The 20469-nt window shown below is 40.0% G+C and overlaps 1 protein-coding gene across 4 annotated transcripts in view; it reads right to left on the reverse strand.

Annotated features, from left to right (window-relative positions):
- Positions 1 to 20469, reverse strand: part of LOC138733790 (nipped-B-like protein) — a 177919-nt gene that overhangs the window by 110512 nt on the left and 46938 nt on the right. For all 4 annotated transcript variants that reach the window (XM_069881279.1, XM_069881276.1, XM_069881277.1 and 1 more), the window contains exons 2-4: positions 8299 to 8442; positions 5644 to 5809; positions 4342 to 4472 (exon numbers count right to left, since the gene is read on the reverse strand). In XM_069881279.1, the coding sequence (XP_069737380.1) occupies positions 4342 to 4472; positions 5644 to 5809; positions 8299 to 8362 (361 nt within the window). In that variant the 5' untranslated portion in view covers positions 8363 to 8442. The remainder of the gene's footprint in view (positions 1 to 4341; positions 4473 to 5643; positions 5810 to 8298; positions 8443 to 20469) is intronic.

The raw sequence follows: 20469 nt of genomic DNA on the forward strand, positions 1-20469 counted from the left end.
TCAATTTTGAGAAAACATCATTCTAGTAATAACATTCCTAGAATGAGTTTCCTTAACACATACTCCCAGTCTTAACTATAATTTTTTTTGCTTGGAAAAAAGTGATATGCATAAATCTATTTTAGCATTCCTACTAAATGCCAAGAATGCACTATGTAAAAACATAGCTCGAGATCACAGAAAAGTGTCGTATGATTAAACTGTATTAAAGCACAGAATTCTGCTTCTGCTTTAACATATATTCATAAGGATTCAAAAAATAATATTTAGCTTTCTGAAGATGCTTTCGTTTCCTGACAAACTGTACTGAACCAAGAACTTGATTCTACATTTAATGTAATTCTTTAGCCAGGTGGTCTTTCTGTTCTTGGGTTAGAAAAAATTTGAGTTCAGTTTGTCCATAGTAACGCTGGAACTGACACTCAAGGGATCATGGTGCAGAGGCCCACCCCAGGCTGAGTAAATAGACCACAATTCACCAGCATCTAGCTTAAAAATCCCCTTATTTCCAGGTAAGTGCGGCCTTTTTCCATAGAAAATAAAGTCACGCTTTCCCTGGCTTTTCCAAACATTCATTCCAGGGCCACCACCTTCTCAAAATACTTGGTCTACAGCTATGCTTTTCTCCTCTTCCCCCTTTCTTTCAATCATTCCAATTCCAGACTTAGATTGCAATATTTGCACTGGTACAAGTATTCAGAATTGTGAATTTTTAAAGTCTGATCTCTTCCAGTTGTCTGAAACAACTTTGTTAGCTTTATTAAAATAACATCGACTATTCTTTTATGTTGAATTATTTTTAATTCTGTACTAGTACCTTCCTGCAAGCATAGGCTAAAGTATATTTACTAAAGACAGACATGCCTTTATTTCATTAGGGATTATTCTTAACCTATTGAATCAAGCTGCAAAACTGTTTCCGCCTTCAAGGAATGGAATTAGCAAAAATTAGAAAGTAATTAAGTCGCTATCTTCTTTCTTTCAAAAGCCTCTGCTGGAACAAATAATTTAAGAAACAATGTCTCCCTTTTACACTATCAAAAACTTATTTTACTCTACAAAACTGGTGGCAAATGTTCATTCGAGTGAATATTCTTTGTGGAATCACTCTGCAAAATGGCAAGACAAATGTAAGATGCAAAGCATTTGACACTGTCCTGCATGACACCCTTGTCTCTAAATTCGAGAGATATGGATTTGATGGATGGACCGCTCAATGGATAAGAAATTGGCTGGGTGGTCACACTTAAGGAGTTGTGGTCAACGGCTCAGTGTCCAAGCAGAGACTGGTGACGAGTGGCATTCTGCAGGGGTCAGTATTGGGTCAAGTGTTGTTTAACATCTTTGTCACAGACATGGACAGAGGGAGTAAGGGCACCCTCAGTAAGTTTGCCAATGACACCAAGCTGTGTGGTGCAGTTGACATGCTAGAGAGAAGGGATGTCATCCAGAGGGACCTTGACATGCTTAAGAGTTGGGCTTGTTCAAACTTGATGAAGTGCACTGAGGCCAAGTGCAAGGTCTTGCACCTGCGTTGGGGCAATCCCAAGCACGATTACAGGCTGGGCGGAGAATGGATTGAGAGCAGCCCTGAAGAGAAGGACTTGGGGGTGCTAGTGAATGAACTAGCAATATGCGCTCGCAGGCCAGAAAGCCAACCATACCCTGGGCTGCATCAAAAGAAGCGTGACCACCAGGACAAGGGAGGTGATTCTCCCCTTCTGTCCTGCTCTCGTGAGACCTCAGCTGGAGTCCTGGAGACCTCAGCTGGAGTCAGGCTCTGGAGCGAGTCCAGAGAAGAGCAACAAAGCTGGTGAGGGGGCTGGAGAGCAGGTCTTAGGAGGAGCGGCTGAGAGAGCTGGGGTTGTTTAGCCTGGAGAAGAGGAGGCTGAGGGGAGACCTCATTGCTCTCTACAACTACCTGAAAGGAGGTTGTAGAGAGGAGGGTGCTGGCCTCTTCTCCCAAGTGACAGGGGACAGGACAAGAGGGAATGGCCTCAAGCTCCGCCAGGGGAGGTTTAGGCTGGACATTAGGAAAAAATTCTTCACAGAAAGGGTCATTGGGCATTGGAACGGGCTGCCCAGGGAGGTGGTTGAGTCACCTTCCCTGGAGGTGTTTAAGGGACGGGTGGACGAGGTGCTAAGGGGCATGGTTTAGTGGTTGATAGGAATGGTTGGACTCGATGATCCGGTGGGTCTCTTCCAACCTGGTTATTCTGTGATTCTGTGATTCTGTGATTCTGCATTCAGTTCTGGAGTCCTCAACACAGGAAAGACATGAATCTGTCAAAGCAAGTCCAGAGGAGGACCACAAAGATGATCAGAGGGCTGGAGCACCTCCCCTCTGAGAACAGGCTGAGAGAGTTGGGCTTGTTCAGCCTGGAGAAGAGAAGGTTCCAAGGAGACCTTAGAGCAGCCTTCCAGTACTGAAGGGGGCCTACTGGAAAGCTGGGGAGGGGCTCTTGATCAGGGAGTGCAGGGATAGGATGAGGAGGAATGGTTTTAGAGATGAAAGAGGGAAGATTTAGATTAGATGTTAGGAAGAAATTTTTTACTGTGAGGGTGGTGAGGCACTGGCCCAGGTTGCCCAGGGAAGCTGTGGATGCCCCCTCCCTGGAAGCGTTCAAGGCCAGGTTGGATGGGGCTTTGAGCAACCTGACCTCCTGGGAGGTGTCCCTAACCATGGCAGGGGGGTTGGAATTGAGTGATCTTTAAGGTCCCTTCCAAGCCAAATCATTCCACGATTCTATGACAGTCACAAGTTTTCCTACAGCTGGAAAAATCATCCTCTGCAATGGCTATCACCAAACCCAGAACCTGGAGACTGTTTTCAGAGCTTAAATTTCAGGGTATATGTATCAATGAGCAACAAAATATTTAGTACTGTCTTTCACATTTTCATTCCCTGAAATTTCTGCATTCTTTCAAGGAACATTGCGTGTTCTGTCCTTAGCAAGATTTTTTCAAATATTGTATGACTTTTTATTCACTATCTTAGGTGAAGGAACTTAAAAATCTCTTTTTATTACTTTTCCCCTCCAGAAAAATCCTACACTTTCTATCCATTGTGGACTCCAGTAACACTCCTATCCATACCGCCACAATGCTAGCAAAAGCTTTATTCTCAAACGGCAAAAATGGTGGAAATTCTCCTACTTATTTAATAGTTTAGTATTTAAAGAAAATATTTCAGGTGCAAATAAAGAAGTCTCCAGATCTACAACTAGAATCTGTCTGATTAATGCTTTGCTTGGTCTCTCCCCTTCTCCATTTTTGCTATCCAGCAGTATATCCTACTAAACACAGAATTAGCTATCGAAACAGTAAAATCCATAGGGCATCACAAATAGCTGACAAGAGGAATGGCAGGAAGGAGCTGTTAAGTATGGTTCATTCAACCTTATTCCTTACCCCGGAACTATTAGGAACTAGCACTAAAAGATACACTATAATCATACAGATTTTCAGTCAGATCAAGGTGTATTTTTCCAACTTCAATTATTTACCAAGACAAATGTATGAACCTAGTCAAAGAAATTCAAATAAAATTACTTTTAAATACAATCCAATAACTCATCCTGGAAATTAAACTTAGTAGTGAAATTAAACATTATTTTTTACAAAAATACCCAGTAGAGTTTATTTCCATGTTTATTCTAATACAATTTTTTGTTATGTATCTTGATATCTTGAAATTTTACTTTTACAAGATGTTAAGATACATAACTTTATATCACTATAAAATACAAAGTAAGGCATAAATACTGTGTTCACTTTTGGGCCTCTCACTACAACAAGAACATTGAGGTGCTGGAGCATGTCCAGAGAAGAGCAACAAAGCTGGTGAAGGGTCTGGAGCACAAGTCTTATGAGTAGCGGCTAAGGGAACTGGGGCTGTTTAGCCTGGAAGAGGCTGAGGGGAGACCTTATCACTGTCTACAACTACCTAAAAAGAGGTTGTAGTGCAGTGGGTGTTGGTCTCTTCTCCCAAGTAACAAGTGATAGGATGAGAGGAAATGGCCTCAAGTTGTGAAAGGGGAGGTTTAGATTGGATATTAGGAAAAATAGTGGTGAAGCATTGGAACAGGCTGTGAAGGGAAGTGGTGGAGTCTCCTTCTCTGGAGGTGCTCAAAAAACGTGTAGACATGGCATTTAGGGACATGGTTTAGTAGGCACAGTGGTGTTAGGCTGACAGTTGACTGGATGATCTTAGAGGTCTTTTCCAATCTTAATGATTCCATGATTCTATCACAGTTGTGCTCCATCTATATTTGTGATTAGCATCAGTCCTCTAAACTTACAGAACAACATAAAACACAATAAATAATCAAAAATACTTACCACTTTGTACCCCATATCTGTTTTGCATGCTTTTCTCCCTGAAAACATTAGGATTCCTTGCCAGGATAGCCTGTAGCAAGACTGGTATATCTCCCTCTGGATCATCACTGCCAAGGTTATCTTTCAGTTCTCTGGAATTGTTGAAGTAAGCAAATAAAGAGACAATCACATTTTCAAACTATAAAAAACCATAAGTTAGAAAAAAAACCCACATAAACCCAAACAAATAAAAATACTACCACACAGCCACCCAACCCCAGTCAAAACCAAGTCAAACAATGACAATTTACTGTTAAAATATAGAAAAAAACCAAATCTGCAAAGCATTGTTCCCTACCTATTTTTTTTCTCTCTTGTTTAAGGAATGGAAGAAGAGATATTCCTACTAGCCTTCAAAATTATTTTCTGTTGCTAATCACTTACTTAAGATGACAGTTTCAGACTACTATAAAAAGTTTCTTATATCTGCATTTGTAATGTGATCTTCTCCATAAAAGAACATCACTTTGGCATAACAGCAAGAAAGTGTTATTGTAGGAGTGAAAATAAGAGATTCATGAATGCATAACAGATTGCAGCCCAACACTTTGAGAATCTTTTATTTTAAAAAGAAAAATTGGCATATCTCTGACATCATAAGGATTCCCTATGAACCATCAAAAATGTAATGTATTTTCTATAAATGCCATCCATGTTTTCACTTATTGTTTGCTTTGAAGACTTTTAAAGGCTACTTCCATTTGATCAAACAATTGATTGGAACATGTATGAAAAAGACAGGGCTGTCAAAATAAGACAATTCAAAGGATACCACAGAAAAATGAAAAAAAAACCAAAATATATATTAACAAAAAGAATATATTAACATACTTGCTGGTTCAATTCTTAAAATATTTAAGTTCAATATCTGATCAGAACTGATACAGGTCTTACATGAGTGTCTCAAAGAAATATCTTTTTCTGTAATACTGAATATATAATTTGTCCGTGCACATTATTAACTAAAGTGGAACACAAATGACTGTTGTGCAATCAATACCACAAAGTCTGCACTCCTAATCAGCAAAAAGGGAACAAGCAGTAGATCTATTAAAAAAAATTAGTTATGCATAAGGGCTGTCAGACAATTATTAACATTCTGATTGACTGAAACTCATACAGCGGTAATCTGCTAAGAAAGCCTAATAAAAATCTGCACATTACAATTTTCAGATTCTCACAAACACCCTTCTCAATTCAGTTCATCTTAATTTCAAGGAATAAGGATAGTGATCTGATATAGCTGAAGTTCAAAATACATACATGTGATCTGTTGACACCTGATTGAGACTGTGGACAAGCTGTGAAACCAGATTTTCATCTCTGCAAGCCAGAAGGCAGTTCACCTCTTCAGCTATCCGTCCATTGAAAAGCAGACTTTTTGTTGTTGTAGCAGGTAAAGGTGAAGGAAGAGGCAGCTGGTTCAAAACTTATCAGAAAACAGAAAGGAGTTCAGAATCATTTAATGAAACACAAGCATAAAGATGGACACTTTCTTACTCCCTCACGTGATTAACAAAGAAAACTAAATAAGTACATTTGAAATATAGGGAAGATTTCTGGATTTTTTTTTAATCATGAACACACACACACACACACACACAAAGGCTGGACTCTGTTTTAAAACAGTCATGCAGTCAAGTCCATAAGTTATATTACTATATTATCATAAATATTTAACTGTGCTAAGGCAAGTATTATGAATAAAAACATACTTTTAAACATTCCAGAATATTAAGTTATTTAATGTTATGGCAGTTTTCTCTTGGAGCTGAAAGCATGGATAAAGGGAAGGAAGGAAATGCAAAATCCTTGTAGTTGCATGCAGTACTGTAAGTGCATTGATAGTTTAGGTTTTCTACTCTGACCTTCATATTTAACTAGTTTCTACTTTGCATGGTGAGGGTAGAATTAAAAAAAAAAAAAACACCATGAAAAAAACAACCCAAAAACCAATTTAAGCCACCACTTAAATTCTCAGTTTATTCTTCTGTTGTACTCATTTCTATGTAAGCAGTCTTCCCAAGAAAAGACCAGTATCACTGGTTAAAATGATCACTAAAATGTCAATTCAGTCACTATACCTATTCACAGATCTTGGTAAAAAGATTTGTTTATCAAAAACGCCTATTACAATATTTCAATCAGATTATAAACAAGCGCACTATACTTTTAGAGGGCATTCTTAGCCCTGCAGGCATAACAAGGAAGTGTACCAATTAAGAATCCTTGGACAGATGATTTGGCAGGGGCTACAGAGATGAGAGTACTTTTTTTGGGGGGGGAGGGGGCAGAATTCCAACTTTTTCCCCCACTATACGATGTATATAATTACTGTATATATTGTATTAAAAGTGTATAATATTAAAATAGGTAGCTTTCAGCACTTGCATTAGATTATCTTGAATGTTCCTTGAAACTTGAAAAAATGCAAAATCAGCAAAATATATTGATTAAAACAGTATAAATTTAGATAGTTAACTGAATCTACTCTACTGCCTCTAGTAATGTCTTCCATGTTTTTAGGGCAACATGACTTGTCTATTCCAGTTCCTTATTTTCACACAGAGAGAAATAAGGTGAAGCAGTGACAAGTCTTTCTCTTTCACCTACTCCTGAGTTTCTAAACATCAGATAAATGACAGATAAAGAAGCAAATGCACCTAACACAAGGGCTAATCCCACCAAAGGTAGTTCAGTGTTTCAAGAAACTCTTGTACTACGAGTCTGACCAGTGACTCCTACCAGTTAAGGTTTTGACTTCTTTAGAACCTTACCTGCAAATACTCAGTGCTCAAAAAATTGCCCATAGCCCAGAAACTTATGATTTGCATCCTGATAGACCATTGTTAGACACACATAATGATACATATATACACATATAAATACATAAGCAGCATCTACCAATTTGATATTTCAGATTTTTTTTTCCCCTCTAATGCATCTAATCTTTTCACTGTAAGCAATTACAAATGCTGGGTCGCTTTCGGCATCTCTTGGAAAGTCTCCAAATTTCAACAGCATAATAAGAAAAAATAGAGCTTAGAAGAAGCACTTGAGTCACTGAGTCCAAATATTATCAGACAGACAACCGAGCTATGCACTCTTGCTTACAGTTTATAAACAAGATGCATCTTTGCCCCAATTTCTCTTATTGGAACAGTTGTTCTAGGACCTCATTATAGTAATGATAAATCTCCCCTTACTTTCCACTAGAAATTTATTTTTGGTCAGATTATAACCATTTGGGTTTGCACCAGTATCAGCTTTTAAGGTAAATAGTTCTTTTACTTTCCTTGCATTTTGTCTTCCTGACGTATTTAAAGACAACACACACCTCCATCTGCTCCTTTTGTAGGCTGAACAGCCAAGAAAGAAGTCTCATAGGTTCAGCTGCTCATTTCCATTCTAGTGGCCATTCTTTGTGCCTGTTAATTAGAGCAACTTTTTTGTACTTTGTCCAAAACTAAGGAACTAGGTTTCAAGTATATTCAGCATATTCCACAACTCTCTCTAGCTAAACATCAGTGTCATCTTCTCTCTCTTCAGTGAAGATAATGAGGTGTATGATTTAGCGAAGTATTCTATCATTTATATGTTTTTCAGTATTTGTGGAATACCCAGATATGTTACTGAATGATATTCCAAATGGAAAATTAATTGCAATATTTTATGTTTCAGGTTTACTTAAGGATTTCTTAACCTACATTTCATGTTTAAATTAGCATATTTTGATTGAATATATTTTTAAAATTCAAAATTGACAAAATTAATATTTTTAATACCAAATCTGATTTTGAACAAATTTACTTTGAAGAACTTTAAAAATAAAACTATTTTTAGTATTTGGAAAATGCAGGCATTTACTGAAGAAGCATAAGGGAACATAGCAAAGATGAAAAAAAGAAGAGTACTTACGGTCTGTAAGACTAGCAATCCCTGCAAGAGTAGTGATGGGAACATGAGGCATATCCCCATTCATCCTGAAGTTCTGGGATGGCAGCGCCTACACAGATATTTTAGTTCAGGTGCCAGCTATCATTACTTCCCATCTCCCAAGCACTAAAAAAAAAAACCACAACAAAAAACAACAAAAAAAACCCCACAGACAACAAAACACACACACACAAAAAAGAAAGAAATTAAAAATCTCAGTTTACTTAAAAGAATTTGAAATTCAATAACATAAATGAAACACAGACCACAACCTGAGCTGCATACCAAGTAAATTTTGTCAAAATTGGGTAAACAATGTAGAATTTAAATATCAAATGGCATTAAGCAATCAAAATGCAAGCTTTTGGTCTCAGAAGCACAGCCCTTCACGAAAAAAAAAATGCAAGATAAGGCAATCAAAAGAAAATTTGCTCAGGTTATACAGTACCAACTCAAAAGTTCGTAACAAAACTTCTGTTGGTTCATACTGCACTGGAAAGCACTTAATCCATAACCAGTTTAACTAATTAGCTGCTATACTGAGTTCCCAGATTTGGAGAAGGAGATATTTTTCATTTAGGAAGCTAGCAAAACCAAAAGAAATAATTTACAGATACAGAAGTCATGTAGTAAACAAAGTGACAAATACAAAAACTTAAGTCACCACCGCACTAACTCGTTTATTTCCTGTAAAATAGCACAGTCTATATTCAACTACTAAGAAGGAATTTGGTCATCCAGTTTTCACTAACTATAAAGATCCCAATTATAAGGAAATCCACACTATTAGAGGGGAAAAAAAAACAAAACAAAAAAAACCCAAAACACAAGTCACTCCCCAAAAGATCATCACAATAATTTCAACTCCAGCTCCAAAGCAACAAAAAATTTCTGGGCATGATATTTTCTGATGACAAACAAAATAAACTAGAGGAAAGGAAGTTCATATGTATTTACCTATTACAGACAGGGTCCTGCGTTAACAGTATGTACTGTTTAGCTACTCCAGTTACCAGGCAATTGGGAACAAACTCTGTTCCCTCTATGAGGGCTGAAGGTTCGCCAGCCCAGCTGAAGTGCATTTACACCAATGCACACAGCATGGGGAATAAGAAGGAGGAGTTGGAAGCTGTCGTAGGGCAAGGAGGCTATGATGTTGTTGCCATCATGGAAATGTGGTGGGATGACTCATATAACTGGAGTGCAGCTATGGTGGGGTACAAACTCTTCAGGTGAGACAGGAAGGGTAGGAGAGGAGGCGGGGTAGCCCTCTTTGTAAGGGAGGACTTGGACACTGTTGAGATGGATTGTGGTGATGAGGAGATTGAGGGCCTGTGGGTTAAAATCAGAGGAGACCATAAGAAGGCAGATTTTGTGATGGGAGTCTGCTACAGACCACCCAGCCAAGGAGAAGCAGCTGATGAGCTCTTCTATAAACAGCTGGGGTTAATCTCTAGATCAATGCCTCTTGTTCTTGTGGGAGACTTCAATCTTCCTGATATCTGCTGGAAGTACAATAGAGCAGAAAGGAAGCAGTCTAGGAGGTTCCTGGAGTGCGTGGAAGACAACTTCCTCACACAACTGGTGAGCAAACTGACAAGGGAAGGTGCCCTCCTGGACCTGCTGTTTGTGAACAGAGAAGGCCTTGTGGGGGATGTGGCAGTAGGAGAATGCCTAGGACAAAGCGATCATGAGATGATAGGGTTTTCAGTTCAAGGTGAAGTGAAGAGGGTGGTTAGCAGGACAGTAGCACTAAATTTCCAGAGGGCAAACTTTGGACTCTTCAGAAGGCTGGTTGACAAAGTCTCATGGGAGACAGTACTTAAGGGCAAGGGAGCCCATGAGGGCTGGGAGCTCTTCAAAAAGGAAATCCTAGCAGCTCAGGAGAAAGCCATCCCCATGTTCCGGAAAAAAAAGCCAGCAGGGGAGAAAAACAGCTTGGTTGAACAGAGAGATCTTGAGGGATATCAAGAAGAGAAATGTTTATGGGCTCTGGAAGAAGGGTCAGGTGGACTACAGGAGGGAAGTGAGATTGTGCAGAGAAAAAATCAGAAGGGCTAAGGCTCAACTAGAAATCAGATTGGCAATATCTGTGAAGAATAACAAAAAATCCTTCCATAAATATATAAACAATAAAAGGAGGACTAGGGAGACCATACAGTCCCTATTGGATGCAGAAGGAACAACAGTGACAGGGGATGGGGAAAAGGCTGAGGTACTTAATGCCTTCTTTGCCTCAGTCTTTAATTGTAAGGAAAGTTGTTCCCTCTGTGTACAAACCCAGGAGTTAGAGGAGCAGAATGAGGCTCCCATGATCCAAGAGGAGTTGGTCAGAGCCTTGCTTGCCCAGCTAGACACACACAAGTCTATGGGGCCGGATGGGATCCACCCAAGGGTATTGAAGGAGCTGGTGGATGTGCTGGCCAAACCCCTTTCCATCATCTTCCATCAGTCCTGGAAGACTGGGGAAGTTCCACTGGATTGGAGGCTGGCTGATGTTGTGCCCATCTACAGGAAGGGTCGCAGGGAGGATCCAGGAAACTACAGGCCTGTCAGTCTGACCTCAGTGCCAGGGAAAGACATGGAGCAGGTGATCTTGAGTGCTATCATGAAGCACATGCAAGAGAACTGGGTGATCAGGCCCAGTCAACACAGGTTCACAAAAGGCAGGTCTTGCCAAACTAACCTGATGGCCTTCTATGACAAAGTGACTCGGCTGCTGGATGAGGGAAAGGCTGTGGATGTGGTCTTCCTGGACTTCAGTAAAGCCTTTGACACAGCTGCTTGAGAAACTGTCAGCCTCTGGCCTGGGCAGGCGCACACTCTCCTGGGTGGAAAACTGGTTGGATCCCGGGCCCAGAGAGTGGTGGGAAATGGTGCAAAATCCAGCTGGAGGCCAGTGACAAGTGGGGTTCCCCAGGGCTCAGTGCTGGGTCCAGCCCTGTTCAATGTCTTTATCAATGACCTGGATGAAGGCATTGAGTGCACCCTTAGCAAGTTTGCAGACGACACTAAGCTGGGTGGAAGTGTCGATCTGCTGGAGGGTAGGGAGGCTCTGCAAAGGGATCTGAACAGGCTGGACCGTTGAGCTGAGTCCAATGGCATGAGGTTTAACAAGGCCAAATGCCAGGTCCTGCACTTGGGGCACAACAACCCTATGCAGTGCTACAGACTAGAAGTCTGTCTAGAAAGCTGCCTGGAGGAGAGGGACCTGGGGGTGTTGGTTGACAGCCGACTGAACATGAGCCAGCAGTGTGCCCAGGTGACCAAGAAGGCCAATGGCATCTTGGCTTGTGTCAGAAACAGCGTGACCAGCAGGTCCAGGGAGGTTATTCTCCCTCTGTACTTGGCACTGGTGAGACCGCTCCTCGAATCCTGTGTTCACTTCTGGGCCCCTTATTACAAGAAAGACACTGAGGTCCTGGAGCATATCCAGAGAAGAGCAACGAAGCTGGTGAAGGGGCTGGAGAACAAATCTTATGAGGGGTGGCTGAGGGAACTGGGGTTGTTTAGCCTGGAGAAGAGGAAGCTGAGAGGAGACCTTATCACTGTCTACAATTGCCTGAAAGGAGGTTGTAGCAAGGAAGGGAGGGTGTTGGTCTCTTCTCCCATGTGGCAGGTGATAGGACGAGAGAAAATGGTCACAAGCTGCACCAGGGGTGGTTCAGGTTGGACATTAGGAAAAACTTCTTCACTGAAAGGGTTCTCAGGCACTGACAGAAGCTGTCCAGGGAGGTGGTGGAGTCCCCATCCCTGGAGGTATTTAAAAGACGGGTAGATGAGGTGCTCGGGGATATGATTTAGTAGTAGAAAGGTATGGTAGGACTTGATGATCTCAAAGGTCTTTTCCAACCTAGCAATTCTATGATTCTAATATACAATAAAATTGAAGCCAAGCCAAGAGAGCATGTAAGTAATATTAAAGAAGTCTATGCTATGGATTATAACTACACATTTAAAGTACTACCTCTCCATGTTATCTTCTTCCTTTTTTTTTTGTCAGTTATGTATATTCTCCTTTACTGCAAATTAACTTTCCAAAGAAAATTCAACATGTTAAATTTAAAATGTTGTGGGTTGTTTTGTTTTGGGGTGTATGTGTTTTGTTTTCTGGTTTTATTTTTTTAGTTTGTTAGTTTAAAAGTAGAAAGTAAATATGTCATTGGTAAAATAGTTCATAACATGTACATGGAAAATACTGACTGCCTTCAGTGACACATGGTTTGGGTCATCTCTCTGCATTTCTCACCATAGTACTGGATTAATGACAAAGTGGAAAACTAACAGGGGAAAAATAAATATTCATGGGCAAAATTAAGAGAGGAAGAAAAGGTGAAAGTAAGTTTTGAACAATTTAGGTAAAGAATCAGTGACCACAGTGAGAAGACAAACAGAGAAGAAAAACAAACAAACAAAACCCCACACCAAACAAACAAAACGGCACCAAACAAAAATCACAAACTAATAAAAAGAAGCCAAGAAAAAAAGAAAAACACTGCGATTTTTTTTCAGATATTGCAGCATCTGACTATCAATGAAATGACCAAAGGACTCTGACCACTAGTTACCACATGAAGGTTCAAGTTCTGCATTTATGGAACATTTTTCGTGGTTGAAATACATTCTTGTCTCCTTAACAAAAATACCAGTTCTTCCACGTCTTAGCTATGTATATGCACGAGAATGGTGAAAAACAAAATAAAGGGAAAAATCTCTTTATGTGCAGTAATATACAGGCTCAGTAGTAATGCAAAGATTAGGATTCAGAAATTTAGTATGTATGTTTAAATGTTTCATTCCTTATACTCCAGGGTTTTCTTGAACTGATTATACCTTTAGATTTTAAAATAACTTGTATATGACTAACCTAATATATTTCTGAGAAGATTAGAGATAAAATTAGGTGGATTAAAACTAGATTTTAAAGAAGGGCGAGGGTATTAGGTCTCTATAGTTTTCTTTTTTAAAAGCATTCTGTTAAACAGAATACTTTAAATACAGTTATATTTTAATTAGTTTAGGTTATGAATTCTTTAGTCAGGATGAAAATACTTTAAAAAGTGGTTTTCATTTCTCATATGTTGAGTAGCATTGTATTGATGTAACCACAGCATCACATAAGTTGATTTCTGCAGCTGCACAAAGTAAACCAGTAGAACTCACTTATTAGCTACTTGATAATTTAGGTGAACAGTGGAGTTTTCTTTTAAAACATCAAACATCCTTTTATAAACTGAAGAAGCCTTGCCTCATAGCCCGTTTTAAGCTTTCACATTTTACAGTAAACTACTTTTCTTGTTAGATACTACATGAAGTTCTGCTAGTTATCAGTCCATAAACTGTCCCAAAAATAAAATAAAATTTTAAAGTCGCTGAAAGAATGAGGAAGAGAGGCAGAAAGAGAATGAATTAATATCCTCTTGTTCTCATTCAAATAAGATAACGTGACTGAGTGCGTCATACAGATTTATCCACAAGAGGGCAGATTTCTGCCTTCCATACCAGAGCTACATTTTGATACAATGACTACTTTTGTTACAAGTTTCCAGAACGAAATGCTTTTGAAAATACTTTTAAAAATACTAAGGAAAGATATATGGTTGCCAAAACATAGTCTAACACTTAATTTACATGGAAAAAAATAAGCATACGCATACACATTCAGAATATAAAGCATCTTAACACTAATTCAATCTCAGAAAAAAGTCAGTATTGGAAGTGAACAGTAATTAATCACTGATGTAGCTGTCTAAGGTTAAAATAATAATGCAAGAAATCTGTTATGAACCTAACTTGAACATCTAAAGGAGAGGGAACAGCATGTGGGGGGAGGCAAAGAGAAAGTGTGTGCACATGTGTGTTTACAGCATATACAGAATGCTTTCATCTTCTACAGTACTGTCTACAAAAAAAAAAAGTTTGAAAATGGAGATACAGAAATCCCAGCACAAAACCAGATGAAATTCAGTGTATTAGTGAAATTCATTTGTTTGGTTCATAAAGCGATCATAAAAATTTTGACATAAAAATTATCTACTATAATTTCTAAACCAGTACTAGCATTATGTGTTTTCCTAAAGCTATTCCAATAGCTCCTACAAACTGCAACTACTGTAAGAAAAGAAATCTTAGTGAAAAGTACTGTACTGGGCCAAGTGTAAGTTGCTTCTGAATATAAAGCAACCCTAGAAAAAAAATTTAGAGCAACTAACTTCTGGTGAAGTTGGTGAAGGGGCTGGAGAGCAGCAGGTCTTACGAGGAGCGGCTGAGAGAGCTGGGGTTGTTTAGCCTGGAGAAGAGGAGGCTGAGGGGAGACCTCATTGCTCTCTACAACTACCTGAAAGGAGGTTGTAGAGAGGAGGGTGCTGGCCTCTTCTCCCAAGTGACAGGGGACAGGACAAGAGGGAATGGCCTCAAGCTCCACCAGGGGAGGTTTAGGCTGGACATTAGGAAAAAATTTTTCACAGAAAGGGTCATTGGGCACTGGAACAGGCTGCCCAGGGAGGTGGTTGAGTCACCTTCCCTGGAGGTGTTTAAGGCACGGGTGGACGAGGTGCTGAGGGACATGGTTTAGTGTTTGATAGGAATGGTTGGACTTGATGATCCGGTGGGTCTCTTCCAACCTGGTGATTCTATGATTCTATGATTCTTCCTCTGTGGCTACTGCCACATTCCTTTGGTCTCTGCTATTCTATTCGACAACAATGACAAGCCTCTGCTGCTCATGTAGTAGTAGTGGCCGTAATGGCACAGTAAATGGCAAGACAAATCCCAGTAAAAGGTGGTGGAAGAATACACGTCATGAGAGGTCTGCGGATTCAAGGAAAGGTGCCCCCTAACGCAGAAGAGCACGCATAGTTTCTACCAGAGTAAACTAACATAAAGCATAATTGTTCGTTGCACCTGTAATAATCCTTCCTGAGAGCAAACACCCACGGGTAGTATGTAGCTTCCCTGAGCTACGCCTACGTGAATGTCTAGCAGGAAATGTTTACCTCACTTGCTACCTTGCAATCACAAAGGTTGAAAATTCATTACAACACAGTTTCCAGAAAAGAAGGAACAGGTCCCCAACAGCATTAGTACCTTTTTTTCTTTTAAAGCCATTTCTTTCTCATAAGCATATGGAACTTTTCCATTTTATTCAGTTTTTTAATATAAAAATTTAAAAGCACTTATAAACAGTGTTCTCCACTTAAAAACATTATCTCAAATATTTAAGTGCCTTGGCACTAAGAACATTTTAAAATGACCCCATATCAAGTCCTTCATACACAAATACGACATTTAAGCATCAAGTAAAAGCCTATTTATTAGGGCAACACAACCTGTCCCAAAAATTTGCAGAAAATCAAATTATATTTACAAAGTTTTGTGATGATCAACAAGCGTAGATTATTTCAGCCAAAGAGGAAAATGCAAATCTCAAAATTATTGATGCCCAATGCATTGAAGAAGCTACGTAAATAACCAAGAATACTGTTCCACAGGAAAGTGTATTTCCTGCTATTTCATTAGAGAACTAATGCAGAACAGAATGTTTAAAGAACCTTACTGTTAGGCAGCCCATTTGTCTTCTTAAAATATGGGGATTTAAATAAATGGAACAGAAATCTTGCACCTGGCTCCAAAATAAGATACTACTGGCTCCTTCTCATTAGATAAATCATACAACATCAAATCCTACTGATAAGGTAGCAAAATCTAAATCAAAGAACTGGTATGTTTCAAAAAGTTAAGCTATATAAAATATATATTATTTTTGCAGGCACAATAACATTAATAGCTATTAGACATGAAATCCCTTAGTAGGGTAGTTACATTCACCAGTTCTGCAAAATGAATTAGCTAAAACTTCTGTCAGGAAGAATCCAGTCATTCAGGGAGTTTATTACTGCTCCTTTTACATCTTTTTAAACAATAAATATCTTCTTTATGAGCCTCTCCATGTCAAAGATTCTGATGCTACTGAGAGCTACTAAATTCTTTGTTCTGCAGAAGTGAACACAGAATTAAACTGTAAAAACCTAACTTTGCTTGGAAGGAGTCATGATATTAAGCATAGCTGAGAAATTCAAACATAAAGGGAAAACCCCAAGCTACTTCAGTAGTTCATACGTTTATTTGCCATCTGCACTACATTTCCCCATGCAATTTTTATTGCAACAAAGAAAGTACATCTGTAATTGTGCACTTTTTGGTGAGCACAGCACTTTTGCTTGATCAGGCACACAAGCAGCAGCTGATATTAGACACAGTTCATTTTATTGAAAGAAAATAGCTAAGAAGTATAGAAGAGCAAGAGCAATTAAAAGGGTTTAGTAGGCCAACTCTGTCAAATGGAGAGCACTTTAGTTAACAAAATAGCTGTGACGGGTATGAGAGAGGAAGTAGTAACAGTGGGTTTTTTTCGACTTTTTCTTGAATGTCTCATTTATGTTAGTAGGTAGTAGCGCTGCCCTTTTCTAAAAATGACTGAGTACTTATGTTACTTATAAAGACTTTTCTTTCTTTAATTAGGATGGATCTTCACCAGGCTGAAAACCTAGTGACTAAACACTGGACCAAAATCTATTTAATTCAGGAGTCTTTTCCAACTTTTAATTTTGCACTTCTGTCCTTCATTCATAACCTTTACAAAAATTAACTGGGAAGAAATATACCTGTTAAGGCAGCAGCTGATTTTGCACAAGTCTTGCAGTCATACCAATTTTGCCTCTTTTCTGGCTTTGAAAAGCAATTAAAATATCTCTAAGCTTCTTTAATACACACTAAGAAAACAGATGCACAATTATAACATTTCTTTAGAAATGCACAATAAATGCCATTGGAAAAGTCTACATAAACAGATTCAGTGTGTTGCATTTCAAAAGCAGCTCAGTGCCTTTTATACTGGAATTAATATTGACCAGTGATATGTTGCTCCCTTGTCCGATTCTTGTTGCCTGATTATCAACTTAAGCTCCATGCACATCTGAGAAATGCTGTGTAGCACTGTAGTTAAAATGTTTTTTTCTGAATTGGTGTATTATTCCCCCTCATCCTCTCACCACAATGATGCAATTCCTCCATCCACAGGCTCTACAACAGCCCTCTGTAACACATTCAGTTTCCTCCCCTCACATCAAATTCACTCCTGCACCTCTCAGCTGCTAGACGGAAGAGAGACGGCATATGCTGTAGCCTCTTCCTTACTGTAGCCTTGAGAAGAGGAGGCTGAGGGGAGACCTTATCACTGTCTACAACTCCCTGAAAGGAGGTTGTAGAGAGGTGGGTGCTGGCCTCTTCGCCCAAGTGACAAGTGATAGGATGAGAGGGAATGGCCTCAAGCTGCGCCAGGGGAGGTTCAGATTGGACATTAGGAAATATTTCTTCACCAAAAGGGTCATCACACACCGGCAGAGGCTGCCCAGGGAGGTGGTTGAGTCACCATCCCTGGAGGTATTTAAAAGATGGGTAGATGAGGCGCTCAGGGACATGGTTTAGTGGCAGATAAGAATGGTTGAACTCGATGATCCAAGAGATCTTTTCCAACCTAGTGATTCTATGATTCTATGATCTTTAAGGTCCCGTCTGACCCAAACCATTCTTTGATTCTCTGTTTGTGTTTTTGATTTCCTGATATTTCTGTAAAGGACTCATCATTGCCACTGTTAGCTAAAGGCTAGCAATGTATTTAGATATTTCATATTATTCAGAGATTTGAGGATTTAATTTAACTGCCTCCCTCATCTTCATTGTCAGTTTCTATTATAAAGTCTCTTATAGGTCTTTCTAGATACAACAGATTTCAAATTGTATATAAGTTATACATTTATCTGTATTAATACTTTTACTGTTTATGTAATTCTTAATTTCAAGAAGCCAGGAAGAAGTACCTGTTGAGGCCTTCTGTAGACAACTAGAAGAATCTTCACATTCCTAGGCCCCAGTCCTCATGGAGGACTTTAACCACCCTGGTATCTGCTGGAGGGACACCATAGTAGGGTATTCAGGAGGTTTCTAGAGCTTATTGACAACTTCCAGACACAGGTGACTGACTGGCTGATGACTGATAACACTGTGCTCAACCTTGTCCTTCCAAAAAAGAAAGAACTGGATGGGGATATAGGTTAGGGCAGTATTGGCTGTAACAATATGAGATGGCGTTCAGGATCCTGATAGGAGAGAGCAAGACTAATACCAGGATCATAACCATGGAGTTAAGGAGAGCAGGCTTCGGCCTGTTCAGGATCTGCTTGGAAGAGTCTCTTAGGATACAGAGCTGGAAAGAAAAGAGAAAGGTGGTTGATTTTTTTTTTTTTTTTCCAGGATCACCCTCTCCCAACTTAAATATGGTCCATCCTGACATGCAGGAAGTAAAGCAAAGGTAGCAGGACATCTGCATGGAGAGCTGACAAAACTCAAATATAAAAAGGAAATATAGAAGTATAAGCAAGATCAGGTGACTGAAGAAAATGTAGGGATGTCTGTGTGTGCAGGGATGGGGTTAGAGAAGCCACATCCTATCTGGAGCTGTGTTTTGAAAACGTGAAGGGCAAAGAGAAGAGTTTCAACGAGTACATCAGCAGCAAAAGGAAGACTAGGGAAAATGAGGACCCACTGTTGAATGGGAATAGAGACCTGGTGACCAAAGCATGAAAAAGGATTAAGTACTCAATGTTTGCTTTGCCTTTGTCTTAAACTGGTAAGACTAGCCTGCAGGAATCCTTGGCACCGAGGCCAGGGGGCAGTCCGAAACAGTGAAGGCTTAGCCTTGGTAGAGGAGGATCATGCTAGTGAACATTTAAACAAACTGAACATGCACAGTTTCACAGGACCTGGTGAGATGCACAAAAAAGTGCTGAGGAAGCTGGCCAATGTTATTGTGAGACTGCTCTCAGTAATCTCTGAAAGATCAAGGTGATCAAAAGGCAACAGAGAACTGAAAGAAAGCCTATGTCACCTATATCTTCAAGAAGGGCAAGGGGGAGGATCTGGAAAATTAAAGGCCAGTCAGCCTCACCTTCATCCCTGGGAAGTTGATGCAGCAACTAATCCTGCAAACTACTTCCAAACATATGAAGGACAGGAAGGTGATCAGGAGTACTCATCATAGGTTTCTGGAGGAGAGATTATGCTTAATGAGCCTCATAACCCTCTATGAATCATAGAACCATAGAATCATAGAATAACCAGGTTGGAAAAGACCCATCGGATCATCAAGTCCAACCATTCCTGTCAATCACTAAACCATGCTCCTCAGCACCTCGTCCACTCATCCCTTAAACACCTCCAGGGAAGGTGACTCAACCACCTCCCTGGGCAGCCTGTTCCAGTGCCCAATGACCCTTTCCGTGAAAAATTTTTTCCTAATGTTCAGCCTGAACCTCCCCTGGCGGAGTTTGAAGCCATTCCCTCTTGTCCTGTCCCCTGTCGCTTGGGAGAAGAGGCCAGCAACATGGATGAGGGCATATTCATTTTTAACTTTAATAAGGCTTTCAGCACTATGTTCCATAACATCCTCCCAGACAAATCAATGACATACAGACAAGATAGGCAGACAGTGAGGTGGACTAAAAACTGACTCAACAGCTGGGCTAAAAGAAGTGTGAACAGTGGCATGAAGTACAGCTGGATGCGAGAGGAGCAGGAAGTCAGGAAGAAGAATTCGATTAATGCCTGGCTCCAAGCCTGGTGTGAGGAGAGGGGCTTCGCTTCTTTGATCATGGGGTGGCTCACGCACCCCTAGGCTTTGTTACTAAGGATGGGACACGTGTGTCTCCTAGGGGAGCAAAAGCCCTTGCTAAAAACCTAGCTAAGCTCATAAATTGAGCTTTAAACTAGATATGAAGGGGGAGGGGATGGAGACCAGGCTAGACAGGAACAAGCCTGGAAGTGGGGCACTGGTAATTCGGAGAGGGTGTGCTGGTGAGGACCACCAGTACATCATCACACAGCAAGTGGGGGTGATTACATCTGGGGGTGGTAAGGAAGATAGGGGCACTCTGGTTCTAGCTACTCCAATTACCAGGCAATTCGGAATGAACTCTGTTCCCTCTATGAGGGCTGAAGGTTCGCCAGCCCAGCTGAAGTGCATTTACACCAATGCACACAGCATGGGGAATAAGAAGGAGGAGTTGGAAGCTGTCGTAGGGCAAGGAGGCTATGATG

The sequence above is a fragment of the Phaenicophaeus curvirostris genome (assembly GCF_032191515.1).
Source record: "Phaenicophaeus curvirostris isolate KB17595 chromosome W unlocalized genomic scaffold, BPBGC_Pcur_1.0 scaffold_34, whole genome shotgun sequence".
Taxonomy (NCBI): Eukaryota; Metazoa; Chordata; class Aves; order Cuculiformes; family Cuculidae; genus Phaenicophaeus; species Phaenicophaeus curvirostris.